This window comes from Schistocerca serialis, chromosome 2, assembly GCF_023864345.2.
Source record: "Schistocerca serialis cubense isolate TAMUIC-IGC-003099 chromosome 2, iqSchSeri2.2, whole genome shotgun sequence".
Classification (NCBI taxonomy): Eukaryota; Metazoa; Arthropoda; class Insecta; order Orthoptera; family Acrididae; genus Schistocerca; species Schistocerca serialis.
In genome coordinates, this window is record NC_064639.1 from 899034635 (window position 1) to 899053228 (window position 18594).

At 43.6% G+C, this 18594-nt stretch overlaps 1 protein-coding gene across 1 annotated transcript in view; it reads left to right on the top strand.

Annotated features, from left to right (window-relative positions):
- The first annotated feature begins 233 nt into the window (after positions 1-233).
- LOC126458235 (uncharacterized) overlaps positions 234-18594 on the top strand; it is a 182536-nt gene continuing 164175 nt past the window's right edge. Inside the window, exon 1 of the mRNA XM_050095133.1 lies at positions 234-329. Coding sequence (XP_049951090.1) covers positions 250-329 — 80 coding nt within the window. The 5' untranslated portion in view covers positions 234-249. The remainder of the gene's footprint in view (positions 330-18594) is intronic.

Here is an 18594-nt window from a genome sequence, read left to right on the forward strand (position 1 = left end):
CAACGTACTGTGTTGGTAGATTCAGGCCAGCAATTTCGATGTAGTGGAAGAGCGAAGGAAGTGCGCCCTCCGTCCACAGAGGAGCTTTTCCTACGTGCGCGTACGACCTACCGCAGCCAGCAGCTGTGGCAACAGAAGCAGACGTGGTAGTGGGCGCGGCACTGCGCCGGCGCATAGCGGCGGGCGACACATGGGGCTCCGTGTCCCCAGCAGTAGACAACAAGTAGCCAGTGTCGCAGCCGCGTTACCATGGAGACGCTGCGGGTGGACGTGGCGCTCGCCGAGCGCATGTTCCTGCAGGCGCTGCTGTGGCTGCGTCGCTACTCCAGGTGGGCGTATGTGTATGTGTGTTCGTGGCGTTCCCTACACTCGAAGTCTATAACATTTCATTTCTGAGCCACCATGCTATTACGCCACAGATCCTTTCTCAAGTATTTCATCGACAAAACAATGATGAATTACACCGGCTGCAGTTCATTCCAATAGTTTAGTTTCATGATTCACTTGCGCTGGCACTGTGTTCTTTGTGCCAAGAAATAAGTCGGAACGTGTCTCCACAGAACTACATTTATTGCGACACAGTTCACAAACAGTGACAATATTAACAAGCTTCGGCCATGTTTTACCAGTGCTGCCAACCTAAATTTCGGAGGCAGTCACAAAAATTGAACGATTTTGGTAAACATTTTTGGAACACTGATCAATAAAGTATTATATTTTAACTAAAGTTCAGTCTTGATCACAACACTTATGTCTCCATAACATAGGTGGCCGGTTATATAACCATCTTCAGACCTGTGGATTAATTTTAGAAAATACTAGAGACCAATCTTAAAATAAAATGAAAAGTGTCTAATGACGACAAAATTTTAACAAGATAAAATAAAACTTCTTATACCCATGGCTTCCTTGAAGGATGGTAGGCGGAGCTCTCCTCAGCTGCTACGAAGTCAACTAATGTTTATAAGTGCTGAGCATGAGCTTAAATATGCAGAGGCTCCGCCTACTTCTTCTCACACTACTTCACAACTGCCAATCAGCGTTCATAATATGGCGCTATCATCAAAGTATAAAAGTACAAAATACACTAATAACATAAAATTGATTCATGTAAAATGTCTGATTAACAGATAGTATATGTAAAACTTATTTATATTTTAGATAAAAATAGTAAACTACGATGTGTGATAGCTGTGCCCTCTACGGGCAACGTTAATACTATTACAGTGTCAGTTAAATCGAAGATGTAAAAGTCCTTGGAGTTGTGGTATACATCGATTAAACCGATTCGCCTACATCACAATTGCATCTTTGATGGATGTTGCAAAATCGTCTTACTTTAACTGTAGTTTTCATAGTGACATTCTTTATAACAGTAGGGTAGCAGTAAAGGGTACGTTCCGCATTATGTATGTCTGAATAACTGATGAGACCGCGGATTAAATATTTAGAACTCATCGATCTAATAGTTTTTATAATAATCAATCTCACTTTAATAAAAAAAATTATATGTTGTATAGCATATTTTTCACACATAGCTTTTGCCATGGCTATAACTAATCTCATATTTTAAAACAAAAGACTAGGTGCATCTTCATTATAAAATTTCGTCAAAAAGGTCGTAAAAATATTTTTTTCGCAAAAATCTAATTGTTCATTGAGCAGTATTGATGATTTGGTTTTTAAATGAGCATATATCTCGATTTCTTCTAAGATATTCATAAGTAAGCCTTTCTTTGCATAATGAAGAACAAAAATTGAAGTACTTGAGTTGTAACGACCTACCTCAAGCTCAATGCACTCGGAACTACCTGTGACGTCTGTCACAAACCCACATAGGGTAATTTCGTGACGATGTTACAGACTGTCGAGGATGATTGAGAACGGTAAATGTGCCAGTCTGAGGTAACGAACAACGGTCCGGAAGCGAACGTCGAAAGTTATGAGGAAAAATAGTTCTCATACGTCCGACAGCGGAATACATGTGCCGATAGTGTTGTTGCTAGGCATCTGACAGAGGTGGTAGTATGAACCAAAACAATCAAAAACGTCTAGTAAACATGGCCTCTAAAGTGCATACAAGTACTTGTTCCCTTCCGCTATTGTGAAACACGTATCTTCTACTAATCCTGTTGTTGTTGTTGTTGTTGTTGTTGTGGTCTTCAGTCCAGAGACTGATTTGATGCAGCTATCCATGCTGATCTATCCTGTGCAAGCTTTTTCATCTCCGACTACAACCTAAATCGTTCTGAATCTGCTTAGTGTATTCATCTATTGGTCTCCCTCTACGATGTTTACCAGCAACGCTTCCCTCCAATACTACACTGGTGATCCCTTGACGCTCATCTATTGGTCTCCCTCTACGATGTTTACCAGCAACGCTTCCCTCCAATACTACACTGGTGATCCCTTGACGCCTCAGAACGCATCCTACCAACCGATCCCTTCTTTTAGTCAAGTTATGCCACAAACTCCCCTTCTCCTCCATTCTGTTCAATAACTCCTCATTACTTACGTGATCTGCCCATCTAATCTTCTGTAGCACCACATTTCAAAAGCTTCTATTCTCTTCTTGTCTAAACTACGAGGGTTATTCGGAAAGTAAGGAACGATCGGTCGCGAAATGGAAACCACAGTGAAAATCCGATGAAGTTTTGCACAAGTGTGTTGGGCAGTGTCTCTAGCATGCCCGTCTATCGCATGACGTCGTTCTTTTTAGTTCTGAGCACACAGGGGGCACATAAAGATACCTAGAACAACAGTGTCTCCAGCCAAGTATGAGGGCCTGGTGAGAAATTTCGCCTGAAGCTATGCAGCCAACATTACATAACTGTCGTGCGTTTCCTTTTTCAAGACAATTCTCAGAGCCTGCCGCGGTGGCCGTGCGGTTCTAGGCGCTCCAGTCCGGAGCCGCGCTGCTGCTACGGTCGCAGGTTCAAATCCTGCCTCGGGCATGGATGTGTGTGATGTCCTTAGGTTAGGTAGGTTTAAGTAGTTCTAAGTTCTAGGGGACTGATGACCATAGCAGTTGAGTCCCATAGTGCTCAGAGCCATTTTTGAGCCACAATTCTCAGACGCATTCTGTGGTGCCAATGAAGATGCTCCTGTATCGTTAACAGATGGAAATTTTTGATTACGCACAATACTGCCCGTAATTGTCTCCCTCTGAGGTTCATCTCTGGTCACATGAACCGCTGGCTATGACGACAACATTTTGGCACAGACAACGAGCTGTAGGCCAGCGTAGAGCATTGGCAGACAGCAGAGGCGACTGCTTTCTATAAGGAGGGTATTGGAAAGTTGGTACAACGCTACGACAAATGTATAAGTCGGATCGGCGAGTATGGAGATAAGTAGCTGGAAGCTGTAGCTGACTGTTGCAAATAAAACATTTCTGATTTTCACTGTAGTTTCCATTTCGCGACCTATCGTTCCTTACTTTTCGAATAGCCTCGTATTTATCGTCCATGTTTCACTTCCATAGATGGCTACACTCCATACAAATACTTTCCTGACACTTAAATCTATATTAGATGTTAACAAATTCCTCTTCTTCAGAAACGCCATAGCCAGCCTACATTTTATATCCTCTGTACTTCGTCATCATTTATTTTTTTCCCCAAATAGTAAAACTCATCTACTATTTTAAGTGTCTCATTTCCTAATCTAATTCCTTCAGCATCAACTAATTTAATTCGACTACATTCCATTATTCTCGTTTTGCTTTTGTTGATGTTCATCATATATCCTCCTTTCAGGACACTGTCCATTCCGTTTAACTGCTCTTCCAGGCAGAATTACACTGTCATCGGCAAACCTCAAGGTTTTTATTTCTTCTCCATGGATTTTAATTCCCAGTCCAAATTTTTCCTTTGTTTCCTTTGGTGCTTGCTCAATATACAGATTGAACAACATCGGGGACAGACTACAGCCCCGTCTTACTCCCTTCTCAACAACTGCTTCCCTTTCATGCCCCTCGACTCTTATAACTGCCATCTGTTTACTGTACAAATTGTAAATAGCCTTTCGCTCCCTGTATTTTACCCCTATCACCTTTAGAATTTGAAAGAGAGTATTCATAGCACTTAAGGTACGCATTTTAGGGTCCATGTGTACTAGTAATTGTTTTCTTGTTTTGGTCCACACTACCACCTCTGAAAGTTGCCCACTCTACAATTTTAGCAACAAAACTACCGGTACACGTGTCAGAGGTATCAGAACGATTTTCGGTTATAACTTTGGCCTCGCTTCTGGACTAGCGTTCCTTACCTCAGACTGATAAATTTACCCTTCTTCATCATCTCTGAAAGTGTATAACATCATCACAGAATGAACCGGTATATAATAATTTCTCTCCCCACCAGCTTAAGGGATTTGGGGTCTACAAAAACGGTCTTTTATATATTAAATTAATCGTAATGTAAGTTAAAATGTTAGCAACAATATTTGAGTCAACTATTCCTTTCGTCTTCGGTCTGCCGTCTTAGAAAAATAACGTGAACGTAATTTCTACGTAATTTAAAACAACCGTAAAATCACGTGTAAAATGCCTCGTCATAAAGGAGATTGTGTGCTGGTTCCAAAGCCGGTCTCAGATTTTGAGAGTTCGCAATATTCTCGAAGTCATCGAGTATTTAACACTATGATTGCTATTCACGTTGATGAGTTTATGTTACAATTGCATGTGCAAAACACGAGCTTTTGTTCTCTAGCGGCATTTGGATGAACGATACTTTTGAAAATAGTCGTTTAATTGAATTTCAGTTTTCTTCTGTTTCTCGGCTCTTATCCGGTACCTTCACGCACCCTTAAGCCACACCCCTCTCCCCTCTGCCCCCGGGACAGAATTTGTGCACTACAACTGCATGCGTGTAGTGTTAGCTCATATCCCGTCTGAAAGTGTAAAAGTGTTTCCGAAATTTTTACGAATCGTATAACTGATGGGCGAATCCGATCAGCGGCCAGCACGCCCCCTCGAATATCGGAACTGGAGTGTCAACGCGCGTGATCATCCGGACGTGTCTTTTAATTGCATTTCAATATTGCATCATAAATTACCTCCTTGATATTGGCACAATTTTGTAATTACCCAAATGAATAGATCCCAGTGAAACCTTTGATGTTTAGTTGCTACATATCCTCAAATCATGGTAGCAAAAAGGGAAGTGATGAATTTAATTCGTTTCAACATTTGAAAAATGGACTTCTTACATGAATTCTGAAATACAATTTCAGAAGGATGGTATCGCATCCACGGAATCTGCAAGCATTCAGCAATGTTGTGCTGCTGTTATAAACCTCTCTTACGTAGAAAAAATAGAATTAACGTAATATCAGTTTAGATTAAGGTCTAAGAGTCTGTTGCTAGTAGTAGTCATCGACTTTGCTTTAATAACCGGTAGTCCTCTTGTAAAACGACAGCCTATTGTAAAGGGAAGAGATACTTTATTCGATCACAAACATGCGACCGTGGACACATAGGCGGCGGCTAAGATCGAGTCATATTCATGTTGACAGATGAAATCACCTTGACAGGAGCATGTGGAAGGCGAGTTTCACAGTATGCTCCTCAAATGATGATGTTGTCTCTGGACTTCCAGCGGCCGCTAAGGTGATCGCGTGCCCGGGAAAACCCTTCCGTTGGGGAGCATAATGGCTGCTCCTTTCTCATGGCCGATTTCACGTCCAGTGCAAAATTAAAGCTCAACCCAAAATTAATAAATATTGAACCATATGTGTCACTGAAGAGCCAGTAGGCTCATTTGAAGCGGAAAAGATGGATGATTACGCGTCAGAAGACGCGCCTTCGATATCCACATTAGTTTATAAGTTTTTGTAAGTTAAGTGTTGTAAATAATTCCTGAACTGTAAAAGTGAATATCTCGGGCAACACATTATCCGTTTGCAACAAATGAGGTATCTGCAGATATATCTCGTAGAACTATATGGGACTGTGATAATCGATTTATTGCAATTACTAATATTTTTAAATGAGAGGCCGAAAAGTGCATTTCACGCAATTAAAAGCAGCGTTTCTAACTAAATAAATAGAGAAATACTAAAAGTAGCGGCAGTACTATCAACTTTACATATATAGGAAATTATTTAATGTATAATTTAAATTGTTTGGTAATATTTACATTTATAAATCCGAAAACGGAGAAAAACCAAAGAAATTACTGTTTATAAATAAACTATGGAGACAAAATAAAACTGATAACAGCACAATATTTCTCCGAAAATTTCCGTGTGATTTCGTGTATTATACATGTAGAAAAGATTAAAATTAAGAATTTTAGCAATTTTCACGTTCACTAGTTTAACTGGCTTCAAACGGTGCTTGACAGATATTTCCTGGGTGAACAGCGGAAATTTGGAGGGGAGTGTACGTTCAGAAGCCGTTGGAGGCGGTCAGGCTGTGTTAGGAGACAGTTTTATATTACAAGCGGTGAAATAGCCGCTAGTTCGCGTATGTGAATTATTCAGAGTTCCTACATAGAAATTTTTCAGGTTGCGTGTGACACAAGCCGCAGTTTTAAGGTTTCAGTGTGTAGCCATTGTGGAATTTATAGTCTGAGATACTGTGAAACTCAAATGGTTTTCTAAAGATAACAACACAATTAATGATGGTTTATTCAGCCGCCTCCAAGATCTTAAGAAACTCGTTAGGCTCTAAAATCAATTTATTGTGAACTGTGACTCTCTATTTTTCTATGTTCTTATAGGAAATAAACTCAAATTTGTGAAATTTTTAAAAATAGTGAGGGTGTATGTAATTTTTGCATAGCAAATCTTGCCTGCATTTATATTAAATGCTTTAGTGGAACATTGGGTACAATGCGACGAATGTGAGTTGGCGCTCCACAGACGCAACGTAACCAAACTTGTAAGTCCAATCACATTTACTGGGGCTCATAGAACTGTTTGTGTTGTGTAATGTGTGGGTGAATCTTTTCCTGCAGTAGCACATGGGGGCTCCGAGCTTGTATAGAGCTTGCGAACAGTTTAGAACTTTGATTTTCGGCGAGTTTGTAACGCCGGAAATTCATATCCTCCTATTTCCATCTATTGTACTATAATTTGTTTTCCTTATTTTTGTTACCTGAATATATGACTTTTCTGTGTCTTTACATATTGCAATTGTTTTACTATTTGTATATATATATTTATGCATTTATGTCGATGTATAATTGGTTTGTTTCGTAAATATTATTTGTATTTTTACGCTGGGTCTTGCCTAGGGAAAACTGCTATCGAACGGTTACATCGATAGGTCGTGTGAAGACTCAAAGTGTGTAGGATCTTTGGTAGTGTTAACCCTGCCGCGTGGAGCGCGGGCAGAGCTGGAAGAGTCTGGCTGGAGTAGCGAGTGGAGCAGGTGTGCTGTGTGACGCTCCCGCGAGTTGCCGCGCTTTCGGGGTTTGGCAGCATGTAATTGCGCTCGACTCGCGATGATAGTTTCTGACATGGTGTCGCGGACGGGAAGCATTAGCTGGCGCACATCAAGAGCCCGTTTCGCCTGGTGACCGTATCGAGAAGAAGGCGCGCCAACATCCAGCTTCTGCAACAGCGACGGCCGACAATGAGTGACTGTCGCCACCTCCTCGATCGACGGCTTCATACCTTCAATCAACCAACAAGGAAGACTAAAAGCACGTAAAGTTTCAGAACTGTATGGCAGACCTCAGCTTTTCAAACTGTTCCATTTGCCTCGCAAAATTACAGCAACTTAGCATGAACCTTTGTTGCTCATTGTCCCAATTGCATTGCCAAGCAGGGTCCCTTCCTTTTCCGAAATGAACCCGAGTGTCGTTGAAATTCAAACGCCAGCATAATTCCATTTCACTGCTTTAATTTCAAAATTCAATGTAAGTATTCATAGCTGGCTACAATAGTTAGATTACACAAGCACAAATTAAGAGTGCCAGTTTTGTTACCGTATTTTAGCTTACCTGTGACTGCAGCTCAGCTTGGTACGTACTAAATTTTACTATTGTTAATTGTTCAGAATAATTTAATTCAAGTTCAAAGTTAAATCTCTTATTTCTAAATTGCGTAGATTCAAGTAGCTTTTGAAATGATTGTTGAGGTAGTCCAAGACTAACCGTATCTTACTGAATTTCGATGTGCTTCAGAAAGAAAGCTCGCTATTAACTTTAGTCGCTAAATTAACTTTCGATTTTCCGGTTTTATTAATTCTTTTGCTAAATTAAGTGTAGCGAAATTTATTACTTCTGACAAACTTTCAGTTTTCACACTACACGTGTCAACCTTCAGTTGCCACGCTTCTAGTGCTAATTATATGTGTAATAACCTTTCTTTTTCAGTTATTATAGTAATTGTCCATAGGACTGGCGACCGTAAAAGGATTGGAAAAGGGCACAGGTCATCCCCGTTTTCAAGAAGGGACGTCGAACAGATGTGCAGAACTATAGGCCTATATCTCTAACGTCGATCAGTTGTAGAATTTTGGAACACGTATTGTGTTCGAGTATAATGACTTTTCTGGAGACTAGAAATCTACTCTGTAGGAATCAGCATGGGTTTCGAAAAAGACGGTCATGTGAAACCCAGCTCGCGCTATTCGTCCACGAGACTCAGAGGGCCATAGACACGGGTTCACAGGTAGATGCCGTGTTTCTTGACTTCCGCAAGGCGTTCGATACAGTTCCCCACAGTCGTTTAATGAACAAAGTAAGAGCATATGGACTATGAGACCAATTGTGTGATTGGATTGAGGAGTTCCTAGATAACAGTACGCAGCATGTTATTCTCAATGGAGAGAAGTCTTCCGAAGTAAGAGTGATTTCAGGTGTGCCGCAGGGGAGTGTCATAGGACCGTTGCTATTCACAATATACATAAATGACCTGGTGGATGACATCGGAAGTTCACTGAGGCTTTTTGCAGATGATGCTGTGGTGTACCGAGAGGTTGTAACAATGGAAAATTGTATTGAAATGCAGGAGGATCTGCAGCGAATTGACGCATGGTGCAGGGAATGGCAATTGAATCTCAATGTAGACAAGTGTAATGTGCTGCGAATATACAGAAAGATAGATCCTTTATCATTTAGCTACAAAATAGCAGGTCAGCAACTGGAAGCAGTTAATACCATAAATTATCTGGGAGTACGCATTAGGAGTGATTTAAAATGGAATGATTGTATAATGTTGATCGTCGGTAAAGCAGATGCCAGACTGAGATTCATTGGAAGAATCCTAAGGAAATGCAATCCGAAAACAAAGGAAGTAGGTTACAGTACGCTTGTTCGCCCACTGCTTGAATACTGCTCAGCAGTGTGGGATCCGTACCAGATAGGGTTGATAGAAGAGATAGAGAAGATCCAACGGAGAGCAGCGCGCTTCGTTACAGGATCATTTAGTAATCGCGAAAGCGTTACGGAGATGATAGATAAACTCCAGTGGAAGACTCTGCAGGAGAGACGCTCAGTAGCTCGGTACGGGCTTTTATTGAAGTTTCGAGAACATACCTTCACCGAAGAGTCAAGCAGTATATTGCTCCCTCCTACGTATATCTCGCGAAGAGACCATGAGGATAAAACCAGAGAGATTAGAGCCCACACAGAGGCATACCGACAGTCCTTCTTTCCACGAACAATACGAGACTGGAATAGAAGGGAGAACCGATAGAGGTACTGAAGGTACCCTCCGCCACACACCGTCAGGTGGCTTGCGGAGTATGGACGTAGATGTAGATGTAGATGTAATTTCCCCCACATCTCAAATATCTAATTACCGCTAGTTGATTGTTAACGTAACGGCCGCACATTTACTTTCTTTATTAACTTTATCCCTATTTCAAAATTAATTTCCACCAGTTTCACTTGCATTTTTCCTTTCATTTAGATGTAACACTTTCCTCCCTCTTTACCGACAGGTTAACTTCGGTGACGATTGCTTTTCCAAAATTACCATTAGGTACACGCGGTTTCATTTTTCACTGTCATTAAGGTCGATAGGTGAGGGGGAGGTTACAAGTTGATGAGAGGCTGCATTTTATTTCATCATCCACACCAAATGCACGTTCCCATATAACCCTTATTGTCGCACTCTGTGAAACTGTATCAAATGGTGCTGCTCAGGAATACTGCAGACCTGTTGTTCACGTAATTGCGAGTATTGTCGTACGATGTTGCTGGAAGACGGTGAGAGTACGACGAGGGTTCATGAGGGGTAGCAGGCCAGTGGAGGCACAGAAAGATGTGTCTGTCAAAATCAGTATTTTATTTTCTGCTCGTACATTAGCGCTGTGTCGGTATAAGCTAGCGACCACGCCCCCCACTCACAGGAAGAGGCAGGTGGCTGGCGAGATGTCTGCTAGCGACAGGCCATGGCCTCACACCTCTGCTCGGTGTGCGGCACGCGACCCCACTGTGTCACGCCACTGCTGCTCACATCTGTTACTTTCCCCTCTTTGGGGAAGTGTGTGTGGGGGAGTTTGTAGCCTTTCGGCTTTTACTCCCCTGTGAACGTGTGTGTGTGATTTTTCTGTAGTTTTTTGGTGTCTGTGACTTGTGATGTTGTGAGTGAGTCTAGTACTTGCCTGAGGTAGGCGAAAAGATTGGTGTTATATGGGAAGGAACTGGATTAGGGATTGGGTATTGGGATTTTCTCTTCGACTTAATCGTCGAAGATCGTCATAGGGCGCTTATGCTTATCGCGGGACATGTCATACCGACCTAGGGAGTGGATGAGCGCGTTTCCGGATCTGGAAGAACCCTCATAGAAGGCCCTTGCCAGATCGTGGAAACGCTCTCTCAGGAGTGGGATTTCGGCTGCGGCGTGCAAGTCGTCTGTAGGGAATCCAAGAGGTAAGTGCAGTGCCCTTCTGAGGGCGCGGTTCTGCAGCCTCTGGAGTTTGTCCAGGTGCTGCTTTGCCGCGTATCCCCAGACAGGGCACGCATACTCCATTACTGGCTGGATCAGGGCCTGGTACACATTTACTGCTACTGGGCAGGGAAGGGAGCTGGTTGTGTTCAGGATAGGAAATAGGATGGACATTCTGGCGCAGGCCTTCCTGTGGACCTCGTCTATGTGGGGTTTCCACGTAAGACGAGAGTCCAAGGTTACGCCAAGGTACTTGGCGGTTCTGCGCCAGGGGAGTTGGGTTCCATTTAGGTGAAGGTGGAGGGGGGGACGTTGAGGAGGATCGCGCCTTCCGAGCCTGCGGGTAATCAGCATTGCCTGCGTCTTCTCAGAGTTGATGGTGATGCGCCAGCGACGGGCCCAAGTTTCTGTGTCATCTAAAACCTTTTGTAGCCTACGGATGACCAGGTCCTTGTTCGCGTTTCTCGTGTAGAAGGCTGTATCGTCGGCGTACTGTGCGGTGTGCACCAGGGGGGCCGTTGGAGTGTCCGCAGTGTACAAACTGTACAATACGGGTCCCAGGACCGATCCCTGTGGCACCCCAGCACGAATACGCCTTCTGGTGGAGGTGGCAGTTTCTACTTTGACGGAGAAAGTCCTATTCGTGAGATAGCTCTTGATGAGCTGAACTATGCTCCCGGGAAACCCTTGTGTGTACAACTTGTAGAGTAGCCCTCTATGCCATACTGAATCAAAGGCTTTGGCTACGTCTAGTAGCACTATCCCGCAGTAGCCTCTGTGGTTGAAGCCCTCTGTGGCTGCTTCAACCATTCTCATGACCTGTTGTGGGGCAGAATGGTTCTGTCGGAAACCAAATTGGAAATCCGGCAGAATTTGCTCTCTGGTAATATGTTCTTGTATGGGTCTTAGCAGGAGGCGCTCATAGATCTTGCTGAGAGTTGGCAAGAGGCTAATCGGCCTGTAGTGCTGCGGGAATAGAGGGTCTTTCCCTGGTTTGTGTATCGCGACCACTTCCGCATGTTTCCGGCAAGCTGGGAAAACACGGGATCGAGTAATCTCGTTGAGGACGCTCGCGAGGTGTGTGATCGCTGTGGGTGGGAGTTTTTTGACTAACTGGTTTGTGACACTGTCGTACCCTGGCGCCTTTTTTGTAGGGAGGGGCCTGATTACTCTTGCCACGTCCTCGGGAGCAAAAAGTATGGGTTCGTCCTCTGGGTCCTCCTCGGCATTGAGGAAGACGGCCAGTTGACGACTGACTACCTTTTCATGCTCTTCATCCTGGGGTTCTGCCGCTTGGAACTGCTTCTCGAAGGAGTCGGCGAGGGCGTTGGCCTTTCCAGCATGGCTGTAGACCAGTCCCCGCTCGCCATGCAGTGGCGGCATCCTAGCGCGTCGTTTTGTAAACTGTTTTGTCGCTTGCCATAGTGTATGATCGTCTACTTTGAGAGCTGTGAGGCGGTTTTGCAATTGCTGGTTTCTGTGCTCATTGAGCGCTACCTTCAGTTCTCTCTGTAGACGATTGAGCAGCCTCCTGGTGGCCTGATTTCTGGTGATCTTCCACTCTTTTGCTACTCTGTTCTTATGTCGAATTTGAGCTAGCAAATGTTCCGGGAGCTGTATTTGCGGCGGTGGGCCATCCCTTTGTGGAGGGGTGGCTTCTTCCGCTGCCTGCAAGATGCTGCCTGTTAGGTCTTGTAGCGCTTGATCTACTGTTTCGGCAGTAGGTGGCGGAGCGCGAGCGATATCAGAGGCGACAGTTTCTTGGTATCGCTCCCAGTCTGCACGTTTGTACGACGTCTGGTACCGTGGGAGTGCTACCCATTCTCCCACATCGACCTCCAGAATCACTGGGTTGTGGTCGGAGGACATTCTGTTGATTGTCCTTGCGGCCACGAACCCTGCGATCCTCCTGGTGAGAGCTATATCTATCACGTCGGGCCTGCCTCCATTTTTTGGAAAATGTGTGGGCTCGACTGGACCCCATGTTTCGAAGTGGTGGGTGCGCGCTAGTTGTTGCAGTTTGGCGCCTGCTCTGAAGGTTACTCTAGAATTCCAATCAGGATGTTTGGCATTGAAGTCTCCCCCTATTATGGGTTTGCCTTCAATTTGCCCTAGAGCAGCTATGTCTCCCTCATCTATCTGGTCATGTGGGGGTCGGTAGACTGCAACAATTGTTAGGGGTCCAGTGGCAGTGGTTACTTCCACCGCCACTGCTTCGATTTTGTTGGTAGCTGGTAAGAATACCTGGTGGTGGGGGATCCCTCTTTTTACATATATGGCCACTCCTCCGCCTTGGGTTGGCCTGTCTTTACGGTAGCTAATGTAGTTGGGAACTGTCGCTTTTACTCCCGGTTTTAGGTGGGTTTCTCCCATCATGCATATGTCGATGGAGAACTCCTTCATGAGTTCTCGGAACTCGACCTCTTGATTAACAATGCCGTCTGCGTTAAAGACGCACATTGTCAGGCCTTGGATGTTTGGTCATCTATCCATGATGGGGTTTTGAAACTACTGAGGAAGTCGCAGAGGGGAGTGACTGCTGGACTGTTGCCTGAAGGGCGACGAGGATCTGTGTGTTCTGCTTCTGGGCTTCCCTGAATTCCTTCATCATTTCCATGACGAGGTTCATGGTCTGCACCATTACGCCTAACAACTGATCCATGGGGGGAGAGTGTGTGTGGGGTTCCCTGGGGCTTCCTCCGTCATGGTGGACCTGGTCGTTGTTGCAGTGTGTTTCCCGGTGTTGTTCTCGTGATAGTGTCTGGTGTTGTGATGATTGGGCTACGCTTTCATGGTTCCTCAGAGGAGAAACCACTTCCGCATAAGTCGCCCTCGGTGTGTCCGGCCTTGGTTTTACCCAGGCCTTGTCCGTGTGTGTTGCCATGGTTTGTTTTCTTGTGTGTCTTGGTGGGTTTGTGGTGTTTTGTTTGTGTGTGTGGGGGCCGGCCTTTGCGCCCTTTGCCTGTTGTGTGTGTCGTGAGTCACGCCACAGTCACGCGGCATTGTACTCTGTTCGTCGTAGGAATAAACCTGATGTAAACAAACACAAACGCGATGATTGGTCAGAAGCCGTAGCACACGTACACTGGGAATGTTACGCTCTCCGAAGTAGATCCCATTTATGTGTTGGATATCTTATTACTAAGTTAAGTGGAACGAAACTTTACGATATTCGAATGTATTAACGGCCAACAACGCTTTCAACGCTTTTTCTTAATCACACTTTAACTATACAGGGTGTTACAAAAAGGTACGGCCAAACTTTCAGGAAACATTCCTCACACACAAATAAAGAAAAGATGTTATGTGGACATGTGTCCGGAAACGCTTAATTTCTATGTTAGAGCTCATTTTAGTTTCGTCAGTATGTACTGTACTTCCTCGATTCACCCCCAGTTGACCCAATTCAAGGAAGGTAATGTTGACTTCGGTGCTTGTGTTGACATGCGACTCATTGCTCTACAGTACTAGCATCAAGCACATCAGTACGTAGCATCAACAGGTTAGTGTTCATCACGAACGTGGTTTTGCAGTCAGTGCAATGTTTACAAATGCGGAGTTGGCAGATGCCTATTTGATTTATGGATTAGCACGGGGCAATAGCCGCGGCGCGGTACGTTTGTATTGAGACAGATTTCCAGAACGAAGGTGTCCCGACAGGAAGACGTTCGAAGCAACTGATCGGCGTCTTAGGGAGCACGGAACATTCCAGCCTATGATTCGCGACTGTGGAAGACCTAGAACGACGAGGACACCTGCAATGGTCGAGGCAATTCTTCGTGCAGTTGACGATAACCCTAATGTGAGCGTCAGAGGAGTTGCTGCTGTACAAGGTAACGTTGACCACGACACTGTATGGAGAGTGCTACGGGAGAACCAGTTGTTTCCGTACCATGTACAGCGTGTGCAGGCACTATCAGCAGCTGATTGGTCTCCACGGTTACACTTCTGCGAATGGTTCATCCAACAATGTGTCAATCCTCATTTCAGTGCAAATGTTCTCTTTACGGATGAGGCTTCATTCCAACGTGATCAAATTGTAAATTTTCACAATCAACATGTGTGGGATGACGAGAATCCGAACGCAATTGTGCAATCACGTCATCAACACAGATTTTCTGTGAACGTTTGGGCAGGCATTGTTGGTGATGTCTTGATTGGGCCCCATGTTCTTCCACCTACGCTCAATGGAGCACGTTATCATGATTTCATACGGGATACTCTACCTGTGCTGCTAGAACATGTGCTTTTACAAGTACGACACAACATGTGGTTCATGCACGATGGAGCTCCTGCACATTTCAGTCAAAGTGTTCGTACGCTTCTCAACAACAGATTCGGTGACCGATGGATTGGTAGAAGCGGACCAATTCCATGGCCTCCACGCTCTCCTGACCTCAACCCTCTTGACTTTCATTTATGGGGGCATCAAAGCTCTTGTCTACGCAACCCCGGTACCAAATGTAGATACTCTTCGTGCTCGTATTGTGGACGGCTGTGATACAATACGTCATTCTCCAGGGCTGCATCAGCGCATTAGGGATTCCGTGCGACGGAGGGTGGATGCATGTATCTTCGCTAACGGAGGACATTTTGAACATTTCCTGTAACAAAGTGTTTGAAGTCACGCTGGTACGTTCTGTTGCTGTGTGTTTCCATTCCATGATAAATGTGATTTGAAGAGAAGTAATAAAATGAGCTCTAACATGGAAAGTAAGCGTTTCCGGACACATGTCCACATAACATCTTTTCTTTATTTGTGTGTGAGGAATGTTTCCTGAAAGTTTGGCCGTACCTTTTTGTAACACCCTTTATAGTTTCTATTTCAGAAATCTTGTACAGTCACGCTCTCTGTACTGTTGTGCTCTCATTGCCGCGCTATCAATACGCAGTATGAAAATGTCTGAGAGTGCTCCGTGTGAAACTGAACCGATACGCGTTACAAAATATTAAATCGTGCGACGACAAGTCAGACGCAAAACGAAGTAAAATGAAAATTGTAAAACTTTAAATTCCAAGATGCTACTCCAGACGGGTGTAAAATGAATGTGGGCAACGGAAAATGCTGAACGCGAAAATGAATATTTGGCCCTGTTTGACTACCCCCTGAAGCAGATCTTATCCGGTTATCCTTTCGGCGTCGCTGCAACAGCGGCCGGCAGCCGCTGTATTGTGCTTCAGCGCTCAGGTGTCCCGACCGTCCGTCTTGGGTTACTTCCTGTGTTAGCAGCCCAACACACCTGTGCGGGAGTTTCCACCCAGGGCCTGAGTTCCGCTGCCGTTTCATTTGCACTGGTGTTCCAACCTCTGCTAGTATAGGCAACCATTCATTACGCCAGTTTGATAATTCATGCAGTAAGCGTTAACAACTATCTACAAGGCGTACATGACAATGTCAGTCTTCTTTAAATATTCGTATATACGGCGTACAACCTATCAATTGCTACCTAGTTCAGGTTCTAAATCACGGCAAAGTACGTAGATGAGTGCTTGTAAGGTGCGAAATTATTGCCACCTTACAGGGAAAAATTATAGCCACCTTACAAAATTATTGAAAATATCACCCGGGGACTTGGAAAATCCACGTGTAATTAACTGCCAGAACGGTAATTTGTTATGAAACGAAACAATAACGAAGCAAAAGACTTTATAAGATAACTGTATAGAATCTATATAGCAATGTAATTGTTCTTTTACTCGCTGGTGCAAGAAACCAAAAAGACCAGCGTTATTACATACTCTCTCTGTTCTAGCCTTGAAGAAAACGCAAGCTACGGCGGCCATTTCGCATTGTAAGCTGTGAATTTTAAAGAATATATTGTTATTTATGCTAATTGCGCATTTTTCTTTCATGTATCTAGTGACCTTTCCAGAAGTAAAAGTAAGGTTTATTTTTCAAAGTTATCAGTACGCTTGATAAACAACAAGAACGGCCAAACAATCGACCATTCTTGGCAGACGTGTGGATGCCTTCAGACTTTTCGTTACTTAGGGTCAACTGCCAATTTTCGCACCATACAGATATATTTTCTAAATCGTTTTGCAATGTGTTTTGATCATCTGTAAACAACCTATGACGGTTCAAAAAAAAAAATGGTTCAAATGGCTCTGAGCACTATGGGATTCAACTGCTGAGGTCATTAGTCCCCTAGAACTTAGAACTATTTAAACCTAACTAACCTAAGGACATCACAAACATCCATGCCCGAGGCAGGATTCGAACCTGCGACCGTAGCGGTCTTGCGGTTCCAGACTGCAGCGCCTTTAACCGCACAGCCACTTCGGCCGGCTATGACGGTTCCTCAGATTGTCTCCCAAATAGTTTTTTTATAGATAAGGTACAGCAAAGGGCCTATAACACTACGAACTGTGACCTGTCTGACAGAAAATCACGAATCCAATCATCTGCAAACAGCAAAACGTAATTTTTATTTTTCTGTGTATTATGCATCTACGAACGGAAATGAGTATATAGCACCTTTATTGATTGTAACTTATGGCTTTGACGTAGTGTTTTCTCACATGTTTCAGTACCAGCCGCTTGTGTGCCACAGTGTAAAAAGTCTTCCGGAAATCCAGAAATACGGAATCAATTTGAGATCCCTTGTCAATGGCACTCAACACTTCATGAGAGTAAAGAGCGAGTTGTGTTTCACAAGAACGATGTTTTCTAAATCCATGTTGACCGTGCGTCAATAGATCGTTTTCATCGAGGTTATGCATAATGTTCGAACACAATATATGTTCCAAAATAGTGCTGCATATCGATGTTAATGATATGGGCCTGTAATTTAGTGGATTACTCCTACTACCTTTCTTGAATATTGGTGTGACCTTTGCAAGTTTCCAGTCTTTGGGTACAGGTCTTTCATCGAGCGAACTGTTGTATATGATTGTTAAGTATGGAGCTATTGCATCAGCATACTCTGAAAGGAACCTAATTGGTATACAGTCTGGACCAGAAGACTTTCCTTTATTAAGTGATTTAATAATCGTCTTGCGGTGTTGCAGTTCTTCTTATGTTCGTGCTTGCTATAGAAACAGGACGAGGAATTCCTCCTTATGCAAGACACTTTTACAGTTTCATTTTACCCAGGCGTGTTTCAGCACTTTTTGTGCTGTCTTCAGTGGGTTATTTTATTTTCTTACTGTAAAACTGATGCTACATATTAACATTTAGAGAAACTTTTGCTACAAAATATTTACAATTCTGAATGAATAATTTTTGCAAAATATTATAAATCTTTTGTTTACAGTTCACAGATGAGATATGTATTGATGACCTGATGCACTGTATGTTGTTTATTACATTATGTCTAAAGTTCTAGTTATAGCTTAACTGGCAAAAGCGTGGAAGCGTGCATTAGTTTACATACCTTACATGGGGCTACTGGGTATTTACTTTGGTAGCTAGTCTGCTACACAATCTACAACTTGTCATCTGCAAACAGCAAAACGTAATTATTATTTTTCTGTTTATTATGCATTTACGAACGGAAATGAGCATATTTCACGTTTTTTGATTGTAACTCACAGCTTTGATGTTGCAGTGTTTTCTCATATGTTTTGGCGAGGTGAATACGCTGATTTCTGTGACTTTGGCAACGCACTTTCTCCGCATTTGCAAACATGGGCAGAGTTTCGCCGACACTACGTGTTGTTGTAGCTGTATAGTATTCATTTTCTTCGTGGCGTGTTTGTCTGGGTGAGGCGCACAAGTCTGAAGTGTATTTGGCGATTGTGGTG